The sequence below is a fragment of the Chinchilla lanigera genome, unplaced genomic scaffold (genome assembly GCF_000276665.1).
Source record: "Chinchilla lanigera isolate Chin_1 unplaced genomic scaffold, ChiLan1.0 scaffold00002, whole genome shotgun sequence".
NCBI classification, from domain to species: domain Eukaryota; kingdom Metazoa; phylum Chordata; class Mammalia; order Rodentia; family Chinchillidae; genus Chinchilla; species Chinchilla lanigera.
Window position 1 is genome coordinate 42788423 of NW_004955403.1, and position 26827 is coordinate 42815249.

Consider the following 26827-nt stretch of genomic DNA (forward strand, 5'->3'; position numbering starts at 1 on the left):
AAATACATCCAGTATTTCTAAATCCTACATCAAGGGAAAATTGCTTCCATGAACAATCAGTGCAAACAGGTTTCACAGAGGTAGGAAGAAAGTCATGCAACTGAAGAAAAAATACTCAGGAGTCAGTAATGCTGAATATCTTTTAACTGAGGGAAAGAGCGGGAAAATACTTACTAGGATCTGGAGTTTTGTCCTCAGATCTGCCAAATAAAAATTCATATTTGGCCTTGGCAACACTCTGGGAATGTGCTGATGCACTGTTCACCCAAACAAACGTCTCTGCCTGCAAAACCAGAACAAAAGACATCGTTAAAAATACATTATAAAAAAATACATCATAAAGCAAACTATGCAACGAGGGAATGACTAACAATTATAAATTCTTAATAGACTGCTATATAACCACTCAAAATGCATTATAAAAAATATGACATGAAAAATCGGAATACAAAATTATTACTGCATGATTACAGCGGTAAAAACAAGACATGAATATGAACATCTTTAGGAGAGTAAGAAAAACAAAAGGCTTGTCTTGACTGTGGTACAGGTTTATGGTAGATTTTTTAAATTTCCATCAACTAGAAAACAATTTTATTTTTAATTATAGCTTTTCCGTGTGATAATCACAATCCAGTCCATAACAAAAAATATTTCTGTACAGATTCTGTTAAAGAATACCAGCTACAATGTAATCTTTCCTCCCAAAAGATCACATTTTTACTTAAGCAAAAACACCGTTCAGCCAAATGGGTGCAAAGAGAACTGCCGAGCACCCCATTTATCCTGACTGTCCTAAATTTGAGCATCTGGACCAGTGTCCTTTATAATTTATAACAGTCCCTTATTTGAAAGAAAAACATATCTTGATTCTAAATTCCCAAGACCTCCTTCCCAGCTACTCTAGGACACAACCAAAAATCAAGAATGTTGCCCTCCTATAGACTCCTTAAAAACAAGTAACAAGGAAGCAACTTTAAAGCACAGAGATATGTCCTAGAACAGTCAGAAAGTCATTCTTCTGCCTCTTACTGTGGAGTCCGACATAACTAGGACCCAGACATTACCCACACGCTTTCCACCCCTGATTAGGAAAAATCTTCTCTCACACCTAACTAACAACCCTTTTGCAGAGAGGGCCAAGAAGGGTTCAATGAACAACCAAATAATTTGTTTCTTCAAAGAGGAAAATCTGATGATTTCTGTTGCAGTCCTTGGAGTAGAAAAGACTGACAACAGTGAGAAGGCCCAATCACAACCCCATCCCCCGACTGCAGGTAGGTTCCACAGGAGGGCTCCTCCGCCCCCTTGTTCTTCAGTACCATTATCAAAAAGCTAGCTTGCACAATTTTGAGATAGCAGTTTCTTAAAATAGCTCTACATCTGCCTAATGTTCGTAAGGTGCACAGTTTATCTTTCTGAAAAACGTGTATACTCTTACATAGCATTATGCGCTTAATAATCACAGATTAAATACCATTTCCCAACAGAGAGGAAATATTAATTTTTGATGGGTTTGAGGAGCTTCAGGCTGGTAAAAGAAGAACTCAGCCAAGGGGCTCCCAAGGTAGTACCTTGATTTAGGTGAGATGGTGAGAGAAGGCTCTGTGATGAATTAACACACACAGCAACAAGAATGAGAGACTGGGAAAGGAGAGAGCAGTCTCCTACTGGGACAGGGAGGCCACACGCAGAGCCATAAGGGCAGTAGGACGGCTACTCAACACTGAGCCACAGGCAGGGTGCCGCAGAAGAGCAGGTGAATGGGCAAGTTCAGAGATGGACAGGACAACAGTACCACTCAGATAGTAGGCAGGCACCACACACACGGGTGTATAAATCAAGGACAGGGAAGAATTTTAAGCAGTAAAGTGATACATTTACATTTTTGAAGATTACTTATTTGCACTCTCAAAAGATCACTTGGTTGTTACACAGAAAATGAACTGAGGCGAGAGAAAGGAGGTAAGAGTCCAAAGAAAGAGTATGGCTCATAGGTTGATGGCATGGAAACAGGCAAAAGTGGATGAATTAAAAATATATTCTGTAGGGAGAATATACGTAATTTTCTAACCAATTGGATTTAAAGAATGAGGGATAGGGAGAAATCACGGATAACTGTAATGGGTAACATTCACTGACCACTTACCCCATTCAAGACACTGTTCCCACGCAATACACAGAATACATCACTTCATGCTGAGAACAATCCTACCATCTCATGGGTGGAGAATGGAAGCAAAGAGCAGGTAAAGTGTAGAAGGTTACACATCCAATGAACTATGGATTCCCAATTCAAATCATGCAGTCTACATCTAAAACCCATGACACTGGGATGATGCCCAGGAATCTGGCTTGAATGTGTCCCTGAAACTAGAGCCAGGACTTTACCAAACTGTCATAAAGGGCCATGGCACAGAACAAACAGATTAAGAGAATTTACATTAAGTGCAGTTCCCTAACTGCAGCCTATGTCCCAGTAGTGACTCAGATAATCAGTTTAGTGGATGATCGTGAAATATAAATAAGTTTATACAGTCCACATATACACTTAACAGAATAAACCTGAAAATGCCAGAGCAGACAGCACAGAAGATAAACTTCTAAATTGTATGCATGTGTGCTATAATTGAAAGTGTATTTCTCCCATAAATCACCATCAATCTGCTTGAACCACATTGCCTTCGAGTGGCTCTCAGTCTTGAGCATGATTTAGCACCAGCCACTGTACTTCCTAAACAAATACTCTGCGGTCCAGCCCAGAGTGTCAGTTTTGGGTGGTTCTGCATGGGGCCTGAGAATGTACACCTTCTAACAGTGTTCCAGGGCGTGCTGATGTTGCCACATTAGAAACCATGTTTTGTAAAAACACAGCCCTAGTTCAGTGTTTTTCACACTTTATTACACATAACAATCACTGGGAAACTTCTTAAAATATCAACTGAGGTGCAGCCAGAGATGCCACGTTCCTGAAAAGTTCTACTAGAGGAGCTCATCTACAGAACACATTCTGGGTACCAAGTAGCAAGAATTAGAAATGCTAAAGCTGGAGAGTGAAGAAGATCCAAAGCAGACCCGCAGAACAGAGCAGCATTCTTTGATGAGCTGCTCTACATAGGAGTAAAATACACTTATGGGTTCCACTCTTAATGTTAACAACTGTCAGGGAAACTGTGTCCCAACATGCAGGCCCAAGTCAAAGCCTTCATGTTCTCCCACCTTGCTGAACGAAATAAAATTCATTCTGCCTATACTTGCTATACTTAAAGCTGTAAATACCACTGATCTTCTTCTTCCCATGCCAAGGCCTACAAAACCTTATCTACCTCCATAATAACTTTTATAGGTCTTTGAAAATTCATATTTGAAACAGTCAGCTTAATATATGCCCACATAATTCTGCACTACTTTTTCATTCTGTGTTTTTAATTGAATAAAATATACTTTTTGTTTTATTACACTGATTTTAGGGACATAAACTTTATTAAGAAGCATGGACTGGAGGTGGAAGTCTAGCTCAGCAGTGGACTGAACGCTTAGCATGTGAGAGGCTCTAGTTAAATCTCCAGCAGGAAGCAAAGAAGGAAGGAGGGGGAGGGTAGGAAAAGCAAACCAGAAAAGTAACATCAGTGAATGGACTGATCTGGACTTAAGATGCAGGTCAGTTTATCTGTACTTAAATCCTAGCTCTGAAACTACTCATGCAATCTCACATAAACACTTAGTCTTTGGACTGAAATCCCCTGTTGAGAAAAGTATTGCACGGTAAGCATCCTCTTCTGAAATCAGAAATCCAGAACCTTTTCGGTGTTGACATGACATCCCAGGGAGTCCACATCCAATCTAATTTGAGAGTCAAAACACAGGCACACTAAAAGAATTGTATAAAATTAACTTGAGGTTATGTGTACAAGGCGTACATGAAACATAAATGTAGCTAGGCATGGTGGCACACACCTATAATCCCAGCACTTCAGGAGGACTGCCATGAATTCAAGACCAGCCTGGGCTACTTAGTGAGTTAAAGGATAGCCTGGACTACATAGCAAGATCCTGTGCCCCTCAAAAAATGACTTTCGTGTTTAGATTTGAGACCCACCCCTAAATTATCTCTCTGTGTATATGCAAATATTTTAAGATTCAAAAAAATCTAAAACACTTCTGGTTCCAAGTATTTTGGATATGGGATACTCAACCTATATTTCAATTTATATCTACGATCCCTTCTATTGCTGAAACACAGTGATTCTTCATACACTAAGCCAGCTTCATAGATAATTCATTAAGGAGCAATCAGGCAAAGCTTTTCCTTATGATAAAATTACAATACACAATCTCCAACCCATACCTTGTTCACCATAAAATAGATGGAACAAATAAAACTGCAAACTTATCCTTCAGTTGGGTTTTCAACCTTACCAGGAATCTCACTTATATTCCAGCTCCCAAGATGTTACTGATTATAATTAGCTATTTTTATACATAAAAGTAGAAAACTACTACTAGTGAAAAGTGATTCTTTTCATTGCCCAGCTACAAAAAAATCAAGAAGACGAAGCAGAAAGCTACACGCAAATTTTAGAAGTCTCTTTCAGGTGCTTTTGGAAGGGAATGCTGGGGCCAGGAGAGCAAAGGGGAGGGAGAGGCTCTGAGAAGAAGGACTTAAGGCAGGCAGGCCGCGCCCTCCTCCATTTCCTAATTATTTCCTTTTCAACACGCTGTTCAGAGGATCTGAGTCTCCAAATCAGTCAGTTGAGTATTATAAAGCGCTCTGGGCCAGAAGAGATTAAAAGCTAAATTGAAGGCTGTAAAAAATAGTATTTCACCACTCGCTTATAAGTAACAGTTCTCACACTCGCTCTCCACGCTCATCCTGTTTAATCCCATCCACTGCCCTCCCCCAGCTGAAGCAGGCCCATGGAAACCGGGCAGTGCTGGGATCCACTCAAGAGCAAACCTGATAAGAAACTTGGTGCCAACACTACCAAAGGCAGTGGCTCAGTATGACAAGCTGCAGTGTGGCCCCTGGCAGTGCACACATTCAAGTCCCAGCTCCCTAGGCCTCACACATGACTGTATTTTCAGACAAGCTGTTAAGTTAATTAAGTTAAAATAAGTCACCAGAGTAAGCTCTAATCCAATAGGATTGATGTCATCGTCAAAAGAGATTAGGACACATGAAGACAGAAGACAAGGTGGCCATCTGCAAGCCAGGAGGGAGGTCTCAGGAGAAATCAGTACCTCTCACACCTTGACTGCAGGCTCCTGATCTCCAAAACTGTAAGGAAATTAATTGTGCTGCTTAAACCACTCAGTCTACTTCACTATAACAACCTGGCAAACTGATGCATTAGGGAAGTCTGAAATAACTGAATGCAAAGGGGAAGTTGTCTGGGATGATGGTAATCTAAGTCCCTGCTGTTTCCTTTCCCGGAAAAGGGACCTCAGCGAGAGGGTGTGTCCCGGAACCAGCCACAAGGGGGTGTAGGTTTGAAAAGGTGTGAAGCTGCAAAAGGCGGGGATGAGTCATTCAATTCTAGTCAACCAGAATGGATTCTTGTTCCCTTAACCTCCTACTAACTTTTTAGCCCATTTCTGTTTTATATATTCAGGCTCTATATCAGGTGAATTGGAGGAGGAAGGTTCCAATGGGAAAAATTTTTTTGAAAAGCCACTTGTTTATCTCTGGGTAAAATAGCAAAATGAATAGACACAGCTACATTTGCTCCCCTCCAAAACCACTAGAGGCGCAGTGAAGAGGTTTCCTTATTGATGAAAAAGCCCACAAGAGAAGGAAAGTTTTTTTTAAGTAAGTGGGTTAATGACAACCTGAAGAAAGCAACCAGTGAATTTGGTCCGCACACAGAATACCCAAAGGCCAAGGAAATGGGGGCACCTGGTAAACTCATGAAGCAACAGAAAAGGGGGTAGCTTGATACTGAAGCTACTTCAAAGGGGTAAGACTGCTTCAAAACAGAGGTTACTGCCCAGCCAGGCACACTGTATGAAAGGCCAGGGCTGTAGTACTAAAAGAATTTACCAATAGTCAAGGAATGTAGAAAAGGCGGGTTTATCAATCACTGTAACAAAGTGCTGGGTAAGTTCCAAGACAGAAGCATCAGCAAAAGCGCCTGCCTGGCAAGCACAAGGTCATGAGTTCGACTCCTGGTACCAGAAGAAAAACAAAAGAAAAAGAAAACCAAGAGAGGAACGAGCTGCCCTAGAGGAAATAGGGACCTGTATACTTGATGTTAATAGGAGCAGGGTTCAGGAAGTCTTTCATTAGGTCATAGGGGTTCCACTGTCCATCCAGTTCTAAAGACTACCAAGTGTTGTCTGAACACTGACATAATGTTGCTCGACAAGTCCAGTATCCTCGGTGTTGCTAGAAACAGTCCCTCCAGGTAAAACTGATTAACAAATGTGTAAAGATTAAGAGTTGTGGTCACAGAGATCAGACATTCACAAGGAGCTACATCCCCAGCTCTTTTTTATTTTTTCCCTTGAGACAGTGTCTTGCTCAGTCGCTGAGTTGCCCAGGTTGAGGTTCTCCTGCTTCAGCCTCCTGGAGTGCTGGGGTGACAGGTATGTGCCATCACAAGAACAGAGTTTGTAGCCACTGGAGAGATTTTTCAGAAAGCAGCTGGAGGAAGTGGGGAGGACAGAAAGCACCAAACACAGCTGAAGATAAGATTCCATAGTGGATGGTGAGATTTGTATGCAAATATTAAAATGCTAAGATTCACACCCCCAACCCCGCCCCACCTAAGGGAACACAGGCACTTTATCTACACCCAGAAGGTAGGAAATCAGAAGCGTTTTCGCTGAGGAAAGTAATCAGCCCAGGAACTAAATAAGTCAGGAGTCCACCAACAAATGACCAAAACAGACCTACTGGAAGTGAAGCATAAAATTTCCAACGGGCTACTTTGAGCCTTCCACTGCATTATATCACATCTTTCCACGTTCCTACGTATGATGTGTTTTGAAAATTATATGCCAGATATTTTGTAGAATGTTCTTCAATTTAGGCTTATCTTTAAGTTTCCTCATTATTAGGTTCAGATCATGCATCTTAAAAGAAATGTCACACAGGTCACACTGCTCTTCTCTTTGTATTCTATCAAGACGCACATTACCTCAATTTGTTCTATTGTTGATCGTATTTGCTTTGATCAGCCAATCTTCTCCACTGTCAACTCGAACCTTTTCTCTTTATATTGAATCATGATGCCGTGGAAACATTTAGCAACTATGTAAATATCCTGTTCCTCATCAAGCTTTCAGTTTGTCAATTTATTTTTGTAAGTTAGGGTTGGCTGAATTTGTAACTCTATTCAGTGGGTTATAATGCACTACTTTTATTATTTATTTCAATGCTCACATTGTCCAGTGTTGGCCAAAGGAAGCATCTATCTTTCTGACAGTTTCCCATTATTCTCTGAGCACTTCTTTAATAGCCGGTACAAGAAACTATTGCAACCTTTGACACAGGAGATTAGGGTGTGGAAAAGTTGGCTGGGGAAGTAGCCGTGACCTGCTAATTACAAGATCCAGAATGCAGGCACAATATAGTTCCAAAGCCTTGCACTTGGACTTCTCAAGAGAACTCCAGCAGATTTTCAATTGTTTTAGCCTAGACCCAACCTCAGCCTGTGGCATGGGATTCCAGCACCACCTTTCAGGACCCATATATGTACAAGTCCTCCTGGGGTGTCCTCATGGGGTTTCCTCAAGATTTGGACACAGCCACTAGGGAAACCTGCTATCGTGGCTTTCCTCACAGTAACTCATCCCGCTTTTTCCAGGGTATTCTTTTATCTTGCTTTTTCCTCTTTTGCTCAGCCCAAGTTCACTCTGCAGAGCCAGCTTCTCTCTCACTCTTCACTTCCACTTTTGCAAATAAACTTGGCCACTGCCTTTTGCTCTTTTCCTTTAGTTCTCTGAGATCAGATAAACCTGGAATCCAACACCAGAAGAGGAAGGTGGGCAACCCAGAGCCCAGGAATGTTTATTTGGCGAGCTACTTTTAGAAGGAGCTACCTGATAACACTTTTGCATAGCAGGAGGAGAATCAAAAGCTGGGAGATTCCAATCACACCTTCTCTTATACTTTTTATATGTCCTAGAATGAGCCATTTCTTTTAAAACAAACAGAAACCTGGCTTTTTTTAGTGAAAAACAGAACTGAGACGGAAGACCTGAGCGTAGGTGTGCTCACTGCCTTTGGGGTACAGCCATCTTACAAGCCCCTCAGGGGACACAGCTAGGGAGTTTTAAAATCTCTATCCCCCAGCCACTGGGGCAGACCTGCTCCACCAGAATGTCTATATCCTAAACCCTGTACCTGTGAGTATCGTTTGATATAGCGCAGAGTCTGAAGCCTTGGTTCAGTTAAATGTCTTGATGTAGGAAGACTAAATCTCCTGGATTATCTGAGTGTATCCTAAATGTAATTAATTACAAATGTCCGGAGGAAGCACAGGGAGCTTAGACACAAAAGAAAGTCATGTGACAGATGTTAGAAAGGCTGACTTAGAAAAAAGATGTTCCTCCCTAGGCTTCGAAGATGGAGGAAGGGACCTGAGCAAAGGAAGCAGCTGGAAATGGCAAAGAAAGAGATTACTCTCTAGTCTCAGGAAGTATCGCTATCCTGCTAGCACCTTGACTTGAGATCCTGAGACTTCTCTTAGACTTTTGGCCTCCAGAACTATAAAAGAATAAATTTCTGTTGTTGTAGGACATCCCATTTGTGGTCCTTTGATAGAGCAGTCACAGGAAACTAATACAGACACACAGAAATGTGCATACAAACGCACACTTGCGTAACAACATGTGATAGTTAACTGTGGTGTCAACTTGAATTAGAAATGCCTCGTAGATTGGCGTGTCTAGGTGATGAGCTTACTAAAGAGGGAAGATGCACTCTGGGTGTGGGTAGCACCAACCAATATGCTTGTGGCCTGGATGGAATACAAAGGAGAAAAAGAAGAAAGTCCCGCCTCCGCTTCTTCAGAGGAGCTCAAGTCTTTGCCATACCCTTGGATGTCTGTCTCCTGGCTTCGAGTACAGACACTTCGGCTTCCTGACATCAACTCACCTAGGACTCTGCATTTTGACTGGATCCTTTAGGTCACAAGTGTACAATGCCCTTGTGCATTCTCCACAACTGACTCTGCAGGCGGCGGCTGAAAGTCTACTTTGTAAATCCTTTGTATATAGCGTAAACATTTATTTCTGCATCTGTCTAATAACACCCGTAAGTTCACACACATATATTTGCATGAATATACATTTCAAGTAGCAATGAGTCATTAATGAAATAATCACAAGACTAACATGTACTTTGCTATTCCACCAATACTGTTTCTTGTTAGTGTAGCTCATCTATATATACTTTGTTCCGCCACTATAATTAAGATATCCCATTATAGTTAAGAAACATCTACTGCCTAAAAGCAAAGTTATCTATTCTTTCAGTTTTCCGGGCAATAAAGGGGGAGATTCAAATCCTAGCTTTGTACTTTTCCCTTTAAAAATATATTTGAGAAATGGCTGCAGCAGTGGTGCTGGCCCCCAGTTTGTGACACTCAGAGCCATGGCCGCCACGGGGTGCGAGGGGCACAGGTCTGAGGAGCTGCAGGAATGACTGAGGGGAATGAAGTGGCCAAGACCCAGCATGCAGCTCCTGGAAAAGCAGCCCCAACTATCTTCTCCCAGATCCTGGACAGAAGCCTCCCAGCTGTCATTCTGTATGAGGACCAGCAGTGTCTCGTGTCCCGTGATGTGGCTTCACAGGCCCCTGTGCATTTCCTGGTTATTCCTAAGAAGTCCATTCCTCACACTAACCAGCCTGAGGAAGAAGACCAGCAGCTTCTAGGACACCTCCTTCTTGTGGCCAAGAAGACGGCAAAGGCCGAGGGCATGGGAGATGGATACCAACTTGTGATCAATGATTGTGCTACGTGCACAATCTGTATATCACCGGCACATTCGCATGCTTGCAAGCTGTCAGCTCCACTGGCCTCCAGAATGAACTTGCTAACTGACCGAGGAACCCAGACCTGAATGCTTGGATGGGAAAGGGACTCCGGGATGCTATAAATCTATTCTTCTTCTAAAAAAGAAAAAAAATATATATATATATTTGACATATGCTTGCATATAAGCAAGTAAAAATTAAAATGGTGGTGCTTGGGCAGCACCGTGTACTTCCTCCAGCCAGCCCCTTCTCCATTGGCAGGCTAATTGGACAGACATTCCAAAGTTTAGTAACAAAATTAAGTAAAATTAGGACAGACCAACTCTCCTGAGTAGAGAGAGCCAAAAACATTCAGGATATAAATGAGATATCTGAAAGGCCAAATCTTTAATTTTAAAGGTTAGAAACAGCACCCAAGCCAAAGGGCAAAGCAGGAAATGGACCATAAGGCTGAGGATAATACAGTGGCAAAAGGCAAGACCCCGCCCTCACCTACACGTTATCCAGCCCTGCTGCCAGCCTGCTTTTAATCCTGTGAGTCCAGGAGACAGAGCTGAATTCATGGCTTTTTTACAAGCCCCTGGAGCTCCATTCTCATCTTCCCACTCTGTGCATTTCCTGAAAGCAGCTCCCTGGGGCAAGGGCAAATGGGCATTGTGCTGCTCCCTAAGCCTGGAGTCAGGCAGGCAGCCTAATGGGAGGTGACGGGGGCTTCACAGCAGAGCCACAGTTTCACCAGGCTGACTGCCACCAACGCACATGGAACCTCAATAGCGAATGTGTGAATGGAGGCCTTAACGCACACAAAGGAACTGTCCTTCTATTATCTCATCTTGGACCTATTTTAGTTGTCTTCTGACCGGATGAGATTATACAGTACCCACCCCCCAGGACCACTGCCTGCTCTGGGCAAGGCTATGAATTCACAAGTCAGTGTGGCTGTGTGCAAACGGCCGCAGCTGCTTTCTCTTTTTACAGTGCGGTGCAGAAAGTTGTGAGCGAGGAAGCTAAGATGCTTAACATTCATTTACAATCAAGCTTCCCAGAAAGCAAAGGTAACACCAAGGAACAACGTTTCCCCACACCTTCAGTAAGATACCAACTAACTAAAGAGTCGGAGAGCTTCAAAGGAAAAATTTAAAGAAACTTAACAAATATTACTTCACAATATATCCTCCTCCACCTCTGCCACCATTTCCCAATGAGTAACGACAGATGGGTGAGACAGCAAATATGTGGACCCAGAGACTCACGAAGTCCCCTTTCTTGTTTTCTTTTTTTTTCCTCTACCTGTTAGAGACCTTGTTGACCTTCTCTGACCTCCGGGCCCATGTGCTTCTGATAATGTTTAAAATATATAAACAAAGCAGATAATATAAAGACTCCCATTTTCAAACTAAGAGCAAACACAGGAACACCTTTGAAAGCATCTGCTTTCTAAGCACAATCACATGAGCAAAAGTTGAGAAACCAGAGAACTCTACAAGCCAGCCCAGCACAACCAGGATGTCCACGAGGAAATCAACCGAACTGTGAATACATGACGTTCGTAAGTGTTCCTCTATGTATTCTTTTGAAAAATAAGACGGGCCAGGCCCTGAGAACAATCACAACAAGTAGCAAAGGAAGCAGAGATTACAGACTCATAAACACTACTGCTGCCAGATGGTGGGGCTCATGTGCCATTAGTTCCAGGGACGCTTAAGCCCTGGAGTTCAGGGCCAGCCTGGGCAGAGTGAGACTTCTACTCATAAACAGACGGATACATAAAGGTCTTTGCTGAATGCATATAAACCTTGATGCTGTGACAGAAATTCCACAAATAAATTACATACATAAAAACTAAGCATCAACTATATTCACCTAAAACTGCTTTGCAAAAGATCATGGCATAAAACAGGTGCAAAATGTGAATTTAAGACAGAAATCCTGAGATTTAGCTTGCTCTAAATATATTTCTTTTAACTTAAAAGTCACCTCTGGGCAGTGGGTATGTATTTTAGTGAAATATGTAAGACCTAAGAGTGGACCTTAACAAAATAAGACACGCTAAAGATTTCTTGTTTAATATAGGAACACAGTCACAATCTTCTCTTCCAAGAAGTTATGCAAGTAATTAAATTAAGGTAGTATTATTTTCTCCTTACAGCTATTAGTCATTTGCCCCATCTGCACGCATGGAAAAAACAGTATCTTTCAGACAAATGTAAACATTCTGGAACTCATAAAATCTATGTTGTAAGCTAAGCTAAAATAGTGGATGAAAAAATGGGACCACCATAACCATATGCCCCATCTTAATTTTACAAAAGCAAAATACCTCCAAATCCATCCCTCTCTTAAAAAAACACCGAATGATCACCAGTTTGGTAGCATAAAGAAAGTCAGAAGAATCAGGTTACCCCTGGAAAGCATTTAGTTCTTTCCACAAGACATAAATCTTGATCAAATGATACCAAGCATTTCCTCCAGGCTGTTAACAGATGCTATTATGAAGAAATGTGCATGAGCTGAGATGATAAGGATCGATAAAACGCCCATCCATAAAGTCTGCTACGAGTACCCAAGCTTTTGGCTTGCCTGGGTGCACTGAGTGAAGAGGAACTGTCTTGGGCAAAATACAAAATACATAGCATAAATAATATGCACAAGTAACAAAACTTCCCGTATATTTTTATATTTGCTACTGAAGGGGAGAGAGAGAGAGAGCACACCAGATATGGTTACCCATGGCTATAATTCCACTACTGTGAATGCTGAGGCAGGGGTATCAAAAGTTCAAGGCCAGCCTGAGCTCCATGAGACATGGTCTTAAAAAAAAAAATTTCCAAGTCTGTTCTCACACAAATAGTGCTAATTATCCATGATCTTGATGAATTTCTCATCACATTTTAATTTAAAATGATAGAGAGTGAGTCATATTATGTAGGTGCCCCTGTGGTTACCCCTGCTAGTGATTTATCAGAAGTCCTTACTTCAGAATGTCCTGATTCCCACTAATAAATTCTTAGCATCCCGTCTTCAGATAAGTCCTGACAGGAGCTCAACAGGCAAAAAGACACCAAACAGACTGACAAAGTGATCAAGGTTTTGATTGCAAAGATCTTCATTATCTAAAGCACTGTCAGGATACAGTTACTCCCACTACCTACAATACAGATAAGTTCCCTCCAACTATACATTTTTAGTTTTCACAAAGACACAAATTATTCACTTGTAATGAATAGTCAAAGATAAATTTTTCATTATAAACCACAATGAGGGGCTGGGGATTTAGCTCAGCGGCAAAGAGCCTGCCTGGCAAGCGCAAGGTCGTGAGTTCGGTTCCCGGTACCAGAGAAAAACCAAAAAAAATAAATAAATAAATAAACCACAATGAATAAACTTCTCAGAAGCAAACCAATGTGCTTAAAATAATTTTTTAAGCCATGTGTGGTGGTGCACATCTGTAATCCCTGCACTTGGGAGGGTGAGGCAGGAGGATCGCCATGCAGCCTGCCCGGGCCACACAGTGAGTTCAGGGCCAGCCTAAACTACATAGTGAGACCCTGTCTCAAAAAACCTAAATAAATAAATAGATAAATAAACAAACAAATACTTTCTGAAGCATGTTAAATGTATTTCTTAAGTTTTTTTTTTTGAAGTACTTCTATAGTTTTCCATTTAATATATTTATAAGCTTGAGTATCCATCATTTTGGTGGTAAAAACACTTGGAATTTATTCTTAGTGATTTATAAATGTACCATGCTATGTAATAGTTCTCAAAGAAGAAAGAAAGAAAAACACCTCATTCCTCCTGAGACTTGGTTGTCTGCACGTCATCTCAAGTTCCCCCTGGATCCAGCATCCTGCTCTCTGCTCCTGAGTCTGATCATTTTCCATTCCACACACCAGTAAGAACACATACTAGCTGTCCTTGCATACCTGACTTTCTCTTTTTTGTTTGTTTGGTTTTTTTCCAGTACCGGAAATCGAACTTACAACCTTGCTCTTGCCAGGCAGGTGCTGTGCCGCTGAGCTAAATCCCCAGTGCCCTGACTTCTTTATAACATCACTCTGTACTCTATAAATATACACAACTATAATTCATCAATCCACAATGAAAAGTAATTTTTTTAAAAAAATGGTAAATAATTCTTTCAGAACTTTTAGATCCCCTTTGGCCAACTACCCCCCTGGTACCCTGACAGAGTTCAGCAGTCTCGCTCACAAAAACGAATGATCCTGGAAATCATGCACAAGTAATTGTGACTCACACTTCGGAAAGACAACACCGGACTGGAATGCTCTTCAGCTGTGTTTCTGCTGGCCCAAGGATGACCTACAACAGATTACCTGGTGCTTACCTAGGCACTTTGCAACTAATGTGAAGGTTTTAGTTGCATCATCAATGGCTTTAAATTAGTGCAGTTATGAGAACAATGTTATTAGTTCTCATGGTGCTTTTAGCAAAGCAAGTAGAACAACAGCAATTCTGGGGAAATGTCCCCTGCTTCAGAAGAAAAGTCATGCTCACAAGCAATGCACTTTCAACAGACGATGCCCCAGCTATAAAGAATGAATGAATGCAAATTACTTTTGTTCTTAAATACAGAATACTGGGGAAAAAGTGTTCCACCATTTTCATAGTTTCAAAGAAATTTATAGCCCACTCCCCAGTCTCTGATCTCCAGGGCTGCTGAAAATCTCCAGAGCTGCTCTTCCTACATTTGGCTACAACTGGAGCACGAAAATAACAGGATAAAACTCTTTTCTAGGTTGAGATCACAGAATATTCAGTGTTTTACCAAGCACTATGAAGAGGTATTACGAGCGCCACTGTAGTATTTTAAGCATGTTTGTTTAGGCTTGCGGGAAACCTAGAAACCCATCAGTTTCTGTGGAAAAAATAAAAGCAGAATTCCTAATAATTAAATTACAAATAAACTTTTAGAATTCACGTATGAAACACAAAATTGTCTCTACATGTTACTGATATCCATGGCAATGCAATCTGGTTAAATGAGGTTGACAGTTTATGTCAGTTTATGAACAAAGACTACTGCTGTGAGTCTGATTGAAGAGCTCTAATTTTGCTTTGGGGAGATAAAAACAAATCACCTTCTGACAACAGTAAATTAATTAAAATACAAGGAGGCGTGTTATTATTAATGTAACAGTTCCGTTATTTACAGCACAATAACGCAGCCAACACATATTCTGAACACACAAACCACACATTTCAGAGTGGCCATACAGACATGTTTAAAATTCCATGCAATTAAATACATTTCACTTTATTGAAGAGAGATATTCAGGGCTCTTACGTATGGACAATTTTAAGCAATTTCGTTATTTCCTAACTACATAACTAAATAATTACCAGGAAGAAAGGCTAATAGCAAGCAGACACTAAAAACAAATCACAAACGACAACCACAAGTCTGACGGTAAAGGCAAATAATAAATGACAATATAAGCAAAGGTAAAAGACAAATTTAGATCTTGAATAAATATCTGCAATGTATTTCAGTATTTTGGATATTAAAAAATTATAACAGATCAATAAAAAAGAATAAGTCCAACAGAAAATAAGGCAGAAGATCAGAACAGATGATTTATGAAATGGAAATACAAAGGGCTAATACAAGGGGCTAGGGATTTAGCTCAGCGGCAAAGCGCCTGCCTGGCAAGCGCAAGGTCGTGAGTTCGGTTCCCGGTACCGGAGAAAAACCAAAAAAAAAAAAAGACAAAGGGCTAATACACATAAATGATGTGCAGCCTTGTTCCTAATTAGTGAAAACAAGTTAAAATAAAAGTTACTACTTTTGATCATTGTCAGTCCTCAAAATATGATGACAAAAAAATCTGGAAATGCTATGAAGGAACTACTGGAGTATAAATTAATAGTCTCTTTGATGATGAATTTGGTAGTATCCAAAAATTAAAACTCAAAACCTATGGCCCAGCATTTTCATTCCCTCTCCTTTTCTATCTCCCTCTCCCACTCTCCCTAACCTCAAAGATAGATAGACAGACAGACAGGCAGACAAATAGATAGACAGAAAGAACTGTATATAGAGAGATACATAGATAGATATAATTCTTCCATTACTATTTAAGCCAGATGTGATATAACATGCTTATAATCCCAGAACTTGTGAGAAGGAACACAAGTTCAATGCCAGCCTCACTACATAATGAGATCCTGCCCCAACAAATAAATAAATAACAGATATTCAAGGTAGTATATATACATATATGGCAACACTGCTTATAATAACAATAAAAACTAACTAAATGTCCATCAACATAGAAATGGCCAAAAATACTACAAGAAGGAATACCATGAAGCAACTTTTGAAAAATAAAGTAAATGTACACATTTGACATGAATATATGACAAAATTTATTGAAAATAAATATTGAAAAATTTTGAAAATATTGAAAAAAGTATGTACAGTATGGCACCTAAGACACACACACACGTGCATATTTAGTAAAGGTACAAACCACAAGGTTGACACTCAAAATATTACCAATGAGACAGGTCTCTGGGCAATTCTAGTGGATGCTGCACTAATCAGAACAGACACTAGCTGTATCAGTATATATTTAACGAGTATTAGCCACAAATATTAGTGGCACACATATGTAGAAAAAATATAGAAGGGTAAAATTCCAAAACTTAAAAAGGAAGGGACCAATATATGGGGAGAGGATCAAAGGAAATTTTGACTTTTTTTTTTTTTTTAAGTTTTTTGTTTTGTTTTTTTTTTTTGCTTTTTTTCTGGTACCAGGAATCAAACTCACGACCTCACGCTTGCCAGGCAGGTGCTGTGCTGCTGAGCTAAATCCCCAGCCCCGGAAATTTTGACTTTATCAGTACTATTTTAGATTTTATGAGAATATACCCATATATTAATTACATATATAACTAAAAGTTAAACTTTCCCAGAAAAAAACTCAAAAGAATAGCAATATGGAGAAAATATGTCAGTTGAGGCACTATTTGTTTTACTTGTAAATTCATTCATATGAATGAATGTCCTTGAGGCAAAATTTCTCAAAAGTAAATTAACAATCCTTTGCCCCTAGCTCAGAAGTAACGAGGCGGTGTGTCCGTCCATCCATCCATCCATCCATCCATCCATCCATCTGTTCAGGCATCCTATCACATCACTAAAGGGTTCTCTGGTCTGGGAAGAACTGCAAGAGAAAGTGTCTGTTATCAACTGAGAGGGAGGTAAATAAAGTACATAATATCCTGATAAGATATGTGTGAAATATGTAGCTGGTTTTACAACCAATGGTTCTCAAACCTAAGCACATTGGACAACTGTTCAGACTCTCATCCCAATTACCTTGTTTTAGCAGGCTTGCCGTGGTTTCAACAATCTATATTCTGTCAAGTTCCATAATGATTCTGGTTCAACGATCACACTAAGAAAATGCTGCTCTAATACAAGAGAATTAATCATTCCACACTTCCCCAAATTCTATGAATTGTGTCAACTCTGTCAATGACAAACAGCCAAGGCTGATGTGGCCATTAATCATGATATGTCAACACTACCGGACTAATAAACGGCTTGCAGGTTAGCAAAGCGCACTGCTGGAGTGTTTCCAGAGATGCGGGCACACAGGCCAACAAGCTGACGGGGGAAGATGCAATTTGATTGTGGGTGGCAGTGCTCGCTTCAGCAGCACGTATACTAAAACTGATAGTGGGTGGCACTGTCCAGTATGTTGGTAGCCTGAGTGGAATGAGGCGGAAATAAAGAAGTCAGACAGCACTTGAAAAGCTGCATCGTGCTTAAGCAGACGCGTGTTTTTGCTACTGTCATCGTCGGTCGCATCAGACTCCACTTTGCTCAGCCTTCAATCCCCCCGTACCAGGGGCTCCGCAGGGAGCTTCCTGGGCTTCAGTCTAGGCCTGGCCCTGCATTTTTGATCCTCTTCTTCTCCAGCTGCCACCTTTCTTGACTGAACACCTTTTTTGAATCCTCCAGCTGTCCAGCATGCAGAGACGCTGTGGACCCTCTTGCCTCTGACCCTGTAAGCCGATGGAATAAATGCCCTTGCATGATTTTTATATATATTTCCCTATGGATTCTGTTCGTGTAGAGAACCTTAACCAATACAGTTAGACAGGTGACATAACTAACACAGGTCCTCAAAGAACACACGCACAACAATGGAATCGAGTAGGGGACACAGTGTAGCAATCCACTTTCACTAGCTTTAGCTGCGGCAGTTAACAAATAACCTTCAAATGCTGGTGGCTTTCAGTACGGTTTTGTTGCTGCTCAGATACTGCGGCTGCTGTGAGACAACTGTGGCTCTGCTCCAGGAGCAATCAGGCTGAAAATGGGCTCACTCGATCTCTGTCTTGGAATGCAGGCCCATCTGAACACAGAGTTTCCCAGTAAAAATAAAAGCTAGCGCTGAACCACATCGTACCATGCACTCATCACTTCCACCGATACTCCTGGACCACACCGGTGAACTGCTGAGTAAACAATCTTGAAGCCCAAACCACTGGGCATCTTTTTACATACACCACTAAATGTCCAAGCATACAAGCCATTTTAAGTAATCTTATTCCCACCCCAAGCGGCATGGAGAGCAATGGCATGAGATTTTGGCAGGTTACTCAGATCAGTGCGCAAGTTAGAACTTATACTTTATTACTAGAATTTCCGCTTCTCATATGGTCAGACTGGGGCTGATCATGGGTAACAGAAACTGTAGAAAGCAAAACTATGGATAAGTAAAGACTGCTGCATGGGGGTGCTCAAAAGATACCACAGTTTTTGATCATCCCTCACTGATAAAACATTTTTGGCCATTTCCACCAAATAAAAATATTGCAGTGTGTCCTCATCCACCTTATTCACCAGATCTGGCACCATGCAACTTCTGACTTTTTCCTAAAAGTCACAACCGTGAAAGGAGGTAAATGTTTTGAATCAATCCAGGGCATCCAGGCAGTGATGACAGCACAACTAAATATGCTCACAAAAAGGAACTTCTAGAACTGTTTCAGAAAGCGCCAAGGAAGATGGGATAAGTGTGTTCAGAGTGAGTTGGGGGGTGTTTTGAGGGGGTAAATGACAGTGTGTCTTTTACTGTAGTAATTGTTTAACTGAAACATTAACAGTATTTTTACCACACCTCATTTCTGTTACCCTACTAAGTTACACTAACATTCACAGTGATGTAAGCCTCAGGCTGGAAGTCATCCTAAACCCTGCTTCTTTCTCATGTCCACTTCCCACTGATCATCTAAGTCATATCAGTTCTGCTGCTGCTGTATTTCTCCAACATGGTCCCTTAACCCAGGAACAGTATCAGAAGCCTCTTTGGGCCATCAGCGTCCTGTGCACCAGCACAGTTCAAGATGCAGCACATTGTCATGGTGGTTACGACACCCTTCCCCTCCATCCCCAGTGCTTTTGCCATAGGTCACAACCCCATCATTTGCCATCTAACCTCTGAGATAACTTTTTAGTCAGTCTCTTTTTCTTCCAGGTTGTCCCATGCCTGAGCATTTCTAGAATAGATCATTTGTACTGCAAAACATTCCAGTTGCTCCCTCAAATCAACAACACAACATGCTATCACTTCTGACCCCAACTCATTTATAAATTCTTATACCTGCCTCTCTATCCATCTTTTTCAAATCCTCACATATTCTTTGGTATCTCTTACCTCTGATGCTATTATACATGCTTCTTCCTTGACCTAGAATATCCCTTCTCAGTCACAGCCACGCAGAAAACTACTGATTTCCAAGAGCACTTTCTGTGAAGCCCATACTGACTGTAAGCACCAACCCCATGCTTTGTGTTCCGCTCTACCTTGAATGGCCCAGCACATCCTGGCTTTGCCACTCACCGTTACTCTCACCACTCATTATCACAAGCTACTTGGACTTTCTGGGCTTCAATTTCCTCACCTAGAAGTAATAATAGCCTGACTTCCTGGGGTTCTGTAAGGATAAAGGAAGGAAACATGTGAAGTATGTGGAACAGAGCCTAGAACATTGCAGGTGTCCGACAGACGTTAGTTACTACTATCGACATCATTATTACATTTGTTTTTCTATATTATTTATTTTACATATCTCACTTAATTATTCAGCCCTAAACCCTTAGAATACAAGAACTGCGCATATTTTAGTAATGTGATTTTTGTTCCTGACATGCAGTACCATATGACTGTAACATAATTTATTAATTTTTACTACTATAAATAACGTTGCAATGCCCAATATTTTTATGCATCTTTACAGTGTATAATGCATTCCTAGCAGTGGAATGCTGTGATTAAAGGAGGTACAAATGTGAAATTCCTGACACACACTGCTGAACTATCCTCTAGAGAGCCAGCACCAAGTGGTGGGTGGGAACTATGTCTTAAATCATTTGAATCTCTGGCTAAATCGCAGTTATTAGTACACTCAAGACACTTAATAAGCGGGGTCAGTTGAATGACACAGGAAGATGCTAAGAAAGAAGGGCACTTCTGGGGAACAATACCGTTTGAAGAAAGGAGGGCTATGGGAAAGTATGAGACTAAGTGCAAAACTTGTACAGAACAAGTTTGGAAAGTGACAGCTGGACCAGTTTAGCAGACTGTAGCATAGAAAGGGAGGCTGAAGAGAATGAAGGAGAACAGCACTTCTCAAACAGCAAGCATAAGAATCTTGGGAATCTTGCTGAAATTCCGGGGCTGACTCAGCAAGTCTGAGGTACAGCCTGGCAATCAGCATTTGCATGAGATACCAGTGATGCTGATGCTGCCGGTCCATTGCTCATATTTCAAACAGAGAGGAAGCAGATGTTGTACGGCAGAAGTGGGCATCTTTAAAGAGGGTCAAGTGTGGAGCTAAAGAATGTGCACTTGAAGTATTAGTCAGTTGAAGAAAAGGAATATATTAGAAGTTTCTTAGCATGGGAGACCTAATCACTTAAGAAAAATCCTTACACCACTTTACCAACCAAGTCTTTCTTAAAGGATCATTTATTTTATTTTGATTGTCACTTTAATATTTTCTCTGTCTGAGTTAATAGTGTATACAAAGTTCAAGCTATTTTGCTTTATATATGTCCCTCTCTACCTTAAATATTATTAATAATAGAAGAGTCAACTAAAAAATTAGAAACAAATAGATTAAGAATTTTGGGGCCGGGGATATAGCTCAGTGGCATAAGCCCCTGCCTGGCAAGCAGAAGGTCCTGAGTTTGATTCCCGGTACAAAAAAGAAGAAGAATTTTGCTTTCCCTGTCTCCCTACCCACAGTCTTCTCAGGCCCAAGCAGCTGAAGCCAGAGCCCAAAGCTCTTAGGTGCTCCTTTATAACTATTTGATTGAACAGGAGCTTTTCATTAAAATGACCTAGGGGTAGGGGCTGGGGGTTTAGCTCAGCGGCAAAAGCGCCTGCCTGGCAAGCGCAAGGTCGTGAGTTCGGTTCCCGGTACCAGAGAAAAACCAAAAAAATAAAATAAAATAAAATGACCTAGGGGTAACCAAAGGTTACATCCCTTTCCCACCCTCCCTCCCCCCCAAATGAAAAACTAACTACTGCAAATTCAGTAACCACTGACTGCCAACTCTCCAGCACACACCACCTCAACATACCTAAGCATGCCATAAACAACCCTAGAGAAAAGAGGTGTGATTATACAAAGTGTGAGAAACAAATTCTTTTCAGGGCAATGTGGTCAATGGTAAAGCAGCATAGGCAAATGCCCAAGTGTTATTTGGGTATCAATCCATGGATCTCGGTTTCCCGTGGCCATCCTGACTGCTGGAATGCTGACAGTATTTGCCAGAACTCTTTCAGCTGTTCCACTATGACCTAGAAAGGGTGGGACACTGATTAAAAAAAAAAAGACAGGAGTAAAACAGGCCAGCTAAACTCTTGATATCTGGCATTCTGCCACCATCCTGTCACTGCACGCAGCTAGAACACCGCAATTCCTAAAGCTCTTGCACATCTATGTAGCAGGCAATCACCGCTTGCCCAATTTCTGAGGTCACCAAGTTGATGATGAATGGCCTTGTACATGGGGTGGAGTGTGACATCGGCAACATGACCAAGAATGCCAGGGCCCTGTGCTGAACTAAGTGTTGGCCAGGACACTGACATCTGCCACGGTCCATCCGTACACCGTTGGGGCACAAAAAGCTGTGAACCATTTGGAAAATATTTTGGCTATTTCTATCAAAATGTACCTATGCTTTTATTTATTTCACAGATAACCCACACACAGACACAATGATGTTCATTTCAAGAAAACATAGAGAACAATTTACCTGTCTGTCAGTAAGGGTCTGGTTAACATATTGTGGAAAATGAAATACAACACAAATATCCAGAAACGAATGAAGAAGACTTAATGCATTCTCCTAGAATGACTTCCAAAATGTATTATTATGTATTATAATGTGTGTATGCAATTTATTCTATATCTGTAACTATAATTATGTCTCTGATAACAGAGGTTGCTTTCAGCAAACTAATTTGTGAGGTTAGAGAAAGATTCTCATTTTATAGCTCTTAGCAATTATTTATTTATCATACACCTGCATTACTATTTCTTATTTACTTTTTAAAATTTATTTATTTACTTATTTAGTGTTTGTTTCTCAGGGGATGGGTTCTTTCTGAGCACTTGAGGAATTACAGAAAACATTATCCGCTTTCCTATAAAGGAAAATTACAGGCCAAACCTCACAATACAGAATACAAAAACTTTAAACAAGATATTAATGAAGTCAATCCAATAATATAAAATATAAAATCACAATCGACTACGACCAAGTTGACTATATCCCAAAAAGGCAAAAATGTTGTCATTTTAAGACTCAATAATAAGATTTACCACACTGACAGAGGGAAAGAAAAAACCTGATGATTATCAGAATATATACAGAAAATGTTATAGATTCAACATCGATTTACTGTTCTATAAAGAAGCCTTAGCAAACTAGGTAGAGAAAGAACTTCCATAATTTGATGAGTAAGTTTTTTTTTTTTGGTCTTTTTGAGACAGGGTCTCACTATGCAGTTCAGGGCGGCCTTGAGCTCACTTTGTAGCCCAGGCTGACCTCGAATTCACAGCGATCCTCCTGTCTCAGCTTCTCAAGTGCTGGGATTACAGGAGTGTAGCACCATGCCTGGCAGTAAAGTATTCTTTAAAAAAATTCCAGAGTAAATGTCAGACTTAATGGGAAAATTTTCTTCCTTTATGTCCTATACAAAAGCAGAACATGAAGGTGTTTAGTGGTAGCTCTTCATCTAGTTTTCAAAGATAACACCCTTAAAATCTCTCATGTTGCCAGCTATGGTGGTGCACTTCTGTAATCCCAGCATTCAGGAGGCTGAGGCAGGAGAATCTCCATGAGTTTAATGCCAGCCTGGACTACATAGCAAGTTGAAGGCCAATCTGAACTACATAGCAAGATCCAGTCTCAAAAAAAAAAGAAAGTCAAATCTCTAGCTTCTGATTTCAAGGTATTTTATGCACACTACCAGACTTCCAAAACTAGAAGCTCTATGAATTCCAACTGAGAAAGTCGAAATAAGGCTTTTAAAAGGGAAGAAAAAGGTGTAAAAATAGAAATCAGCACTATCAGATTCATAGTACTAAAAAACACTCCACACATCTAAGGCATTTAAAAATCTTGAATGGGTCCCTCAACCTACAAAATAGGCTGCACTCTAGCTCTATGTAATTTGGCCCCAGTCTTCTCTTACAAGTGTTATCTCTCATTTTTCCATTACCCTAAATGATGGTACTTATTCACTCTGGATTCAACACCTTATGCTTCTGCCAACTTTGGATTTCCACCCTCCCCTCCACAGTCACAAATAAGGTCTAGACATGACCTTTGCAACAGGTAAAAACAGACTAGTAAAACTGGCTGTGGATCCAGGACATGAATTACTCAGACCTCCCCAGCCAGTCACTGGCACCGCTAGACAACCCCAAGCCACCGCAGCAGGGCCAAGTCTTTTAACACAGGGCAGAGAAAGCTGTTCCACAGATCACAGAGGCCCAGCGGACACAGAGCTAAGAATCTCAGCTCCTACTTCCAAATTCACTGTCTGGTAAGTCACTCCTTGCCCCACTGCAGTCCTCGCATCCGGAAAGAGAAGGCCAGGGAAGTGTATACGCCCTGACTTCTTTTCAAGTAAACATTTCTTTTCAAGGCATAGTACAAGTCCCACGCCAGCCCCCAAACCATCCCATCCCTAACAACATTTGTCACATTGCCCATTCCTGGGAATTCCCATAGAACTTAATGCCTATAGTGGGAGTCGCTTGCAGCTGTAGTCAAAGCAACCCCATCTTGCAGTGGGCCCCCGCTAGGTGCTGAGGCCGTCTGTGAGCCCGACTGCAGCAAGACAAGGGCAACCACCAGATAGTGCTTGCTGCGAGCCAGCAGTTTCCTGATAAGAATGGGATGGGAACAGCGTACACAGCTTTTCCCAAGGATCCTTCCTGCTTTTGATCCTGCTTTTACTGTTCTAATTAGTGCTCTATAAAACCAGTACCTAGCACAAGGGGGTTGGCAACATTAGTGGTGCTGCCGCTCACAGGTCATCCAACACTCCGTAAGTGAAATAAACTCAGTTACTCGCCAAGCTGGATTTACTCAAGTTGTTCTTGGACTGTCAGCTCCCTCTGGGTTCTGAGGCAGACGTTTCCTTCACATCTCTCTGGGCAATTCACGCAACCACGCTTGTGCTATTCTTCTGATTCAACATTTACAGTTAGGTATTCTGCACTGATAAGCAGCCTCTCCATCAAAATAAAACAGACAATAACTCTGATCCCAAGGACTTTCTTTGAATGCTCATTGCTTAAATGCATGCTCTGAACAAAGATGATATTCAACTATCTTTTCGCTTTGAAAAACTATCAATGTCAGAATGTAGAGTGGTGCTTGATAGGTAAGAAGGAATTCTCATTAAGGGAAAACATGATCAAAGAAGTGTTTTCTGAAGACTAACAATAGCATATGATTAGAATACAAGAAATAAGAAAGCAGCAGAAACAAGATAAAAAAGAAGTAGCAGGAGAGAAAACTATTTAGATGTGATTTGGAGAACAGTTCTTTGAATGTCAGAATTATATATCAAAGCAGAAATCATCAGAGTAGAAAGCTGTCCAACAAAGAACAAATGAATGAAATCAAATCATGAAAACAGATTAGGAAATATATAAATAAGCTAAGGGGAAGCCCAGGTCACTAGCCAACATTAAACATCGGCTTCAACATGCATGGTGGCACATGCCTATAATCCCAGCACTACTGAGGCTGAGGCAAGAAGATCGCATGCTCAAGACCAGCCTGAGCTAAACAGTGAGCTCCAAGCCAATCAGGACAACATAGCTAGATGCTGTCTCAAAGACACAAGAAAAATAATACAAAAAAAAATTTTTTTTTGTCTTTTTGAGACAGGGTCTCACTATGCAGTTCAGGCTAGCCTTGAGCTCACTTTTGTAGCCCAGGCTGGTCTCGAACTCACAACGATCCTCTTACCTCAGCCTCCTGAGTGCTAGGATTACAGGCGTGTGCCACCACGCTTGGCTAGAAAAAAATTTTAGAAGTAACTGCTGCTTAGGGTTCATGTAATAGGCTGTTAAAAACTAGAGTTTGTAGCTGGGGATAGAGCTCAGTTGGGAGCTGGGGATAGAGCTCAGAGCACTCGTCTAGCGCACAGCAGCCCTGGGTTCTGCCCAGCCCTGAAACCTGGGGGGCTGTGGGATCCTTTCCAGTCTCTTTACATAACCGACAGATCCCAGTTAGAGCCCTGGGAGACTTCTAAACCCAGCTGAAAAGAATAATGAAGGTGATTTAAGGAGCTGAAAGTCAGGCTTCTAAGGACAAGGAAAAAATCTTAGGGCAAAACATAAAATAAAATTTTAAGTATAAAAACATTCTCTCAAAGATCAGAGGTGAAACAGAAGTTGGCAGTTAGTCACTTTATAACTCAAGTGAAAAGTGCGTGAAATATCACCGAAAGAGAGATTTTTGCTAACTCTGAAGGAAAAATGCCCTAAGCGTAAGCATTGCTAATGAAGCAATGGTAGAAACAACGCCATCGTTTTAAGCAGTCAACTCAATACTCAGGACTCTATATGGTTATTTGGCACAACAGGATAGCAGTACAGAACAGAGACAATTACAATTCAAGCTACTTAAAGACAAAGGAGAACAAATACAAGGAAAAAAAGCCGTTAAAAATACATACAGCTGGGCTTGGTGGCAGACACCTATAAGCCCAGCAATTGGGAGACTGAGGCAGGAGGACCGCCGCTAATTCGAGGCCAGCCTGGACTACAAAGTGAGACCTTGTCTCAAAAGTAATACATACATACATACATACATACATACATACAGAAGGTATGTGTACATATAAACATTCCTAGAGTAGAGGCCTTTAAAATTGCTATATAAGTATTTTATTTGTTCTTAGCTAAATACCATGATAAATGAGAAATATCATCTCGGGCAATTATTCCCAAATCGTGGCCTATAGTGTGTGTGCTACGTCTACTCCAAAGCACTCCTCCCTGTCAGCCCACAGGGCATAACTGGCAGCTAGCTGTCCTGCAAAGACTATGTAAAATCTATGGCACTAACATTCATTATCCAAAAAATTTATATGTAAAATGAAGAAAGGTCATCTAATATCAGAGACTGCCTTTAAATTTTTTCCAAAAGTAAAACATGTAAACATTTTTGGTTAAGTTAAGAATATATGACAGTAGGGGCTGGGGATTTAGCTCAGCGGCAAAGCACCTGCCTGGCAAGCGCAAGGTTGTGAGTTCGGTTCCTGGTAC

General features: G+C 41.0%; 1 protein-coding gene and 1 pseudogene across 1 annotated transcript in view; one reads left to right on the forward strand and one right to left on the reverse strand.

Moving 5' to 3' along the window:
• Psd3 (pleckstrin and Sec7 domain containing 3) overlaps positions 1-26827 on the reverse strand; it is a 500607-nt gene that overhangs the window by 345715 nt on the left and 128065 nt on the right. The window contains exon 3 of the mRNA XM_005373608.2: positions 175-283. Coding sequence (XP_005373665.1) covers positions 175-283 — 109 coding nt within the window. The remainder of the gene's footprint in view (positions 1-174; positions 284-26827) is intronic.
• Positions 9552-10036, forward strand: LOC102020519 (annotated as a pseudogene).